At 41.8% G+C, this 5,795-nt stretch overlaps 1 protein-coding gene across 1 annotated transcript; it reads right to left on the bottom strand.

Annotated features, from left to right (window-relative positions):
• Positions 1-3,823: 3,823 nt before the first annotated feature.
• LOC121104343 (olfactory receptor 4L1-like) lies at positions 3,824-5,092 on the bottom strand (the record flags this gene model as incomplete). The annotated part of the gene is given in 1 exon segment (XM_040637050.1): positions 3,824-5,092. A coding segment is annotated over 1 exon segment (882 nt), but the record flags the coding sequence as incomplete, so codon positions are not given.
• Positions 5,093-5,795: the final 703 nt, after the last annotated feature.

Genomic DNA, 5,795 nt, shown 5'->3' with positions numbered 1-5,795 from the left:
TGGATGTTTTCCTGCTTTATCAAAGATTAGTTGCCCAAAGAGCCGAGGGTCCATTTCTGGGCTCTCTATTCTGTTCCATTGGTCTATGTGTCTGTTTTTGTGCCAGTACCATGCTGTCTTTGTGATCACAGCTTTGTAGTACAGCTTGAACATCGGCATTGTGATGCCCCAGCTTTGTTTTTCCTTTTCAACAGTTCCTTGGGATTCGGGCCTTTTCGGTTCCATAAAATTTAAGGGCTATTTGTTCCAGTTCTTTGAAAAATGTCATTGGTATTTTGATCGGATAGCATTGAAGTGTAGATTGCTTGGGTAGCATGGCATTTTAATATGTTTATTCTCCGATCCATGAGCATGGAATATTTTTCCATCTTTTTGTGTCTTCTTCAAATGTCTTTCAAGAATGATTTGTAGTTTCTAGAATATAGGTATCTTAGTCTCTGGTTAATTCCAAGGTAACGTATAATTTTTGGTGCTATTGTAAATGATGGATTCCCAATTTCTCTTTCTTCAGTCTCATTATTCATGTATAGAAATGCAACTGATTTCTGAGCATTGATTTTGTATCCCACCACATTACTGAATTGCTTATAACTTCTAATAGTTTGGGAGGGATTCTTTTGGGTTTTCCATATAGAGTATCATGTCATCTGCCAAGAGAGACAGTTTGACTTCTTTTTGCTGATTTGGATACCTTTTATCCCTTTTTGTTGTCTGATTGCTGTTGCAAGCACTTCTAGTACTATGTGAAATAGTGGTGGAGTGGGCATCCTTGTTGTTCCTGATCTTAAGGAAACGCTTCTAGCTCTTTCCCCATTGAGAATAATATTTGCTTAGGCTTTTCATAGATGCTTTATGAGCTTGAGAAATGTACCCTATTCCTACACTCTGAAGGGTTTTAATCAGAAAAAGGATGCTGTATTTTGTCAAATGCTTTTTCTCATCTATTGAGAGAGAATCATGATTTTGAATTTTTTTCTGGATAAAATCTAAGACACTGATAGATTTGCGAATGTTGAACCACCCTTGTATCCCAGGGATGAATCCCACTTGGTCATGATGGTAATCCTTTTAATGTACTGTTGGATTCTATTAGCCAGGATCTTGTTGAGGATTTTAAGGCCATATTCATTAGGGAAATCGTCTGTAATTCTCTTTTGAGGGGTCTTTGCTGGTTTGGGGATCAAGTAATATTGGCCTCATAGAATGAGTTTGGTACTTTCCTCTGTTTCATATTTTCTGAAATAGCTTTGGGAGAATAGGTATTATTTCTTCTCTGAATGTTTGGTAGAATTCCCAGGAAACCGTCCGGCCTAGAGTTTTGTTTTTGGAAGATGTTTATCACTGAGCTCAATCGGCCTGTTTAAAAAGTCAATTTCTTCCTGTTTCAATCTTGGTAGTTTACAGGTTTTCGGAAGGCCTCCATTCTGTCCAGATTGCTTAATTTATTGGCATAAAGCTGTTGATAAAAGTTTCTAATAATCTTCCAATTTCATTGGTGTTGGTTTGACCTCTCCCTTTCATTCATAATTTTATTAATTTGGGTCCTTTCTCTTTCTTTTTGGATAAGTCTTGCCAGTGGTTTGTCAATTTTATTTATTCTTTCAAAGAACCATTCTAGTTCTGTTGATCTAAGTCTACTGTACTCCTGGTTTCTAATTCATTGATTTCTGCTCTATCTTGGTCAAGCTGCTTTCTGTGCTGGATAGGCCTGTCCCTCTGTTGCTGTTCAGCTCTTGAGGTGAGAATATAAAAACTGCATTTTAGATTTTTCATTCTTTTGAGTGAGGCTTGATGGCTATGTGTTTTCCCCTTAGGACTGCCTTTGCATATCCTAGGTTTTGGACCATTGTGTTTTTCATTCTCATTGGTTCCATAAATGCTTAATTGATTTTGATTTCCTGGTTTATTGAATCATTCCTGAGCAGGGATGGGGTTAGTCTCAAGTGTTTGAGTTTCTTCCACATTTTTCCTTGTTGTTGGGTTCCAATTTCAAAGCTGCTAGGTCTGAGAATATGGAAAATTTCAGTCTTTTGGTATAGGTTGAGACCTGTTTTGTGACCAGAACATGGTCTATTCTTAGAATGTTCTGTGGGCATTAGAATAGAATGAGTATTCTTTTGGTTCTGGGGTGTAGTGTTCTATATATGTCTATGAGGTCCAACTCAGAGTATGGCATTCAAAGCCCTTGTTTCTTTTCGATTTTCTGCTTAGGTGCTCTGTCTATTTCTGATAGTGGAGTGTTGAGGTCCCTACTATTAACGTATTTTTATCTATATGTCTCCCTTATTCTGGTTAAGAGTTGGCTTTGATGCTGCTCCCCTGGTATTAACATTTTCGTTAATACTTTTTTCAATTCTACTCATCATTTTGACCATTGTTACTCTGAATTCCATTTCTGATAATTTGGTTACATCCATATCCATTATTTCTGTGGCAGAGGTCACAGACTCACTGTCTTTTGTTTGCTGGGGGGGGCTTCTCCTTCTTGTCATTCTGATGAGGAGAGGTTGCGGGGTTGTCCAGAGCCCAAATTATTGACTGGGTCCCAGGCCGTGCCCCTTGTTTTATAGGGATCTTAGGGATGTGGGCTTCTTCTTTAAAGATTTTATTTATTTATTTATCTGAGAGAGAGAGACAGATAGTCAGCAAGAATGGGAACAGAAGCAGGGGAGTGGGAGAGGAAGAAGCAGGCTCCCAGCGGAGAAGCCCAATGAGGGACTCTTTTCCGGAACGCTGGGATCACACCCTAAGCCAGAGACAGGCGCTTAATGACTGCGCCACCCAGACACCCCGGGTTGTGGGCTTCTTGATTTTTCAGCCTGCCTTCTGTGTTCTGGGGGAGGGGCCTGCCACGCCGATACTCAGACAACCCTGTTTGGGTAGAGTCTCCGTGTCCCCTGCGAGGGGGGATGGGGATGGGCACTCTCTGAGCCGGTATTTCCAGGCTTTTGTTCTCTGGCAGCTTTCCCTGGTGGTCTGCTGTGCCTCTTCTGAGAGTCAGAGCAACAGTGGCTGAATCCCAGCCTCTGTCTCAGAACACAGGGATTGCGGCCCATTCTCCACTGATGTTCTGGCCACTTTAACTTCGTTAGTGTTGGTGCTGCTTAACCCTGCAGCATCCCGGGATGTGCGCCCCACACCCGGCATCCCTGCCCTCACTTCCAGGGCCTGCGCGTCTCTGTCCTATGTGTTTCTAACGCCGCCAGCCCCCAGCCGCCCCCGTGCGCTCCCAGATCTCCGGGTCACAGTCTATTTCTGGTGAGCACACTGGGATTCCGGAGTTCTGTGAGAAGCCTGGTGGCACGCGCACCCAGTTCAGGGTCTCAGTCTGCTGTTTTGCGGGTGCCGACCGCGAGTCTGCCCGTTTCCTGTGCAGGTGGCCCGCCAGCCGCCAGCCACCCCGCGCGCGCTCCAGGAGCTCCTGGTCTCAGTCTGAATCCAGTGAGCACACCGGAGCTCTGTTTCAGTCTGGTGGCTCACGTTCCCCGGTTCACGGTCTCAGTCTGCTATTTCGTGGGTGCTGTTCCGCGAGTCCGCCCACTCCCCCGTGCAGGTGGTTACCGCTTCCCGGCGCCCATACGCGGTGGCTCCCTCCCCTTCCGTTTATCTTCCGATATCTGTACGCGGTTTCACGGCTCCCCGCTTCGTACCTCAATACTCAGCACTGGAGATGTTCATTTGTAGAGATCCAGATGCATCTTCCTGCATCTCAGGCTGGTTCCATGGTTGTTTAGGCTGGTCTGGTACCTATCCAGCTTGACTCAGGGGACCGGCTGAAAAAGGGGTCCCCTACTCCTCCGCCATCTTAACTCTCCCCCCCTTGCATTTTCTGATTTCTCAGGGTGTAGATAATAGGACTCAGTAAGGGTGTGATATGAGTGTAAAACACAGCAAGGACTTTATTGCCTGCGAAACTATTGAATGGCCAGGCATAGATAAAGATACAAGGTCCAAAGAACAGAGTGACCACAATGATGTCTGCAGACAGTGTGGACAGAGACTTGGAGAGCCCTCCAGATGATCTTTGTTGTACAGTGATCAGGACAACAGTGTAGGAGACAAGCAGGAGGATGAAACAGGTGAATGAGAGCAGCCCACTGTCAGTAATGACGAAGAATTCCAGGGTGTACGTGTCCATACAAGCAAGCTTAATCACAAGGGGAAGGTCACAAAATATATTGTCTATGACATTTGGGCCACAGAAAGGCAAGTTTACTGTCAATACCATCTGGCTTATGGTGTGTACAAACCCAATTGTCCATGAAAGTATCACAAACCCACTCAGCAGCCTGTGGCTCATGATTGTCCTGTAGTGCAGGGGTTTGCATATGGCTACATACCTGTCAAAGGCCATGGCTATCAAAAGAGTCATCTCAGCACCCCCAAAGAAGTGCATAAAGAACATCTGGGTCATGCAGCCCCAAATGGAGATGGTCTTGTGTTCGTTGAGTAAGTCTGTGATCATTTTGGGTGTGGTGACAGTGGAGAGACACATATCCAGAAAGGAGAGGTTTCCCAGGAGGAAGTACATGGGAGAATGAAGAGTGGAACTAAATGTCACTGTGACCATAATGAGAGTATTTCCCAACACAGTAGCACTGTAGATTAAGGAGAATGTTACAAAGAAGAAAATCTAAAGTTCCCATTGTCCAGAAAATCCTAGTAAAATAAACTCAGTCACTACAGATCCATTTTTAAGATCCATTTACTTGATTCAGAAAGGCTCCAGAAGTTCTTTTATACCAAGAGAAAACAAAAGTAAAGCCATAATTAGCACTGATGTTTTCCTATTTCTATTTGATGAATAATAGTTGAACTTATGAAAATATATAATATTAAACATATCAGCATCACTGTCTATAATTTGAAATTATTTTGTAGGTCACATCACTTTGAAACAATATTATAGTTATGCAGCAATTAAAAAGCATTTGAAGGAGTGGAAGTTTTACTTTCTATTGTTTTATTCTTTTAAATGACCCTCTTTTATCAATTGATCTTGATTGTTACTAATTTGCTCACTTGGAAAAATTAGATAAGTTGTTACATTAGTATTTATTTTGCCATTTATTATCACTATTTTCTGTCACCTCTTGAGATTATCTTACAACAATATATAAGGAATAAAGAATTTGAAAAATGAGGAAATTGTATTGTCCTGTATCAGTGAAGTAACTTGTTAAGACCATTCCATATTTCTACAATAAATAAAGAAAATGTACACACACCCACAAAACCTAGGGCTAATTTGTACATGAAAGAAATTTCTTTAAGTCACTAAAATAATTTTGCTTTTTTTGGGTGCCTGGCTGGCTCAGTTGGTTAAGTGTCCAACTCTTGATTTTGCTGAGATCATGGTCTCAGGGTTGTGATATCAAGCCCTGCACAGAGCTCCAAACTCATCTGCTTAAGATTCTCTCCCTCCTCCTCCCTCTGCCCTTCCCTACATTCACTCATGCACTCTCTAATATATATATATTTATAATCTTTTAAAAATAATGTTGCTTTTTTGTTTCTGTTGTGTAGTATACTGAGAATTTCTGGAAGTATGGACTCATCCTTAGATCCTTGTTTTCTCCATTTCTTGTATTACTATTCACAGTGAGAAGTGGGTGTGTTTTGTGTAAATGTACATATGTGGTGGTTAAGAAGTAAATAGTGAAAGGATTCAACCCTACCATGTAGATTTTGCTTCGGTTGTAACATGTCATACCAAATTGTCTTCACTTGGTGTTTTTATTTTTTTTATTTATTTTTTTTTAAGATTTTATTTATTTATTTGACAGAGATAGAGA

This window comes from Ursus maritimus, unplaced genomic scaffold, assembly GCF_017311325.1.
Source record: "Ursus maritimus isolate PB19 unplaced genomic scaffold, ASM1731132v1 scaffold_209, whole genome shotgun sequence".
In the NCBI taxonomy this organism is placed as follows: Eukaryota; Metazoa; Chordata; class Mammalia; order Carnivora; family Ursidae; genus Ursus; species Ursus maritimus.
Note: the sequence above shows the minus strand (reverse complement) of the source record. Positions and strands in the feature narration are given on the sequence as shown.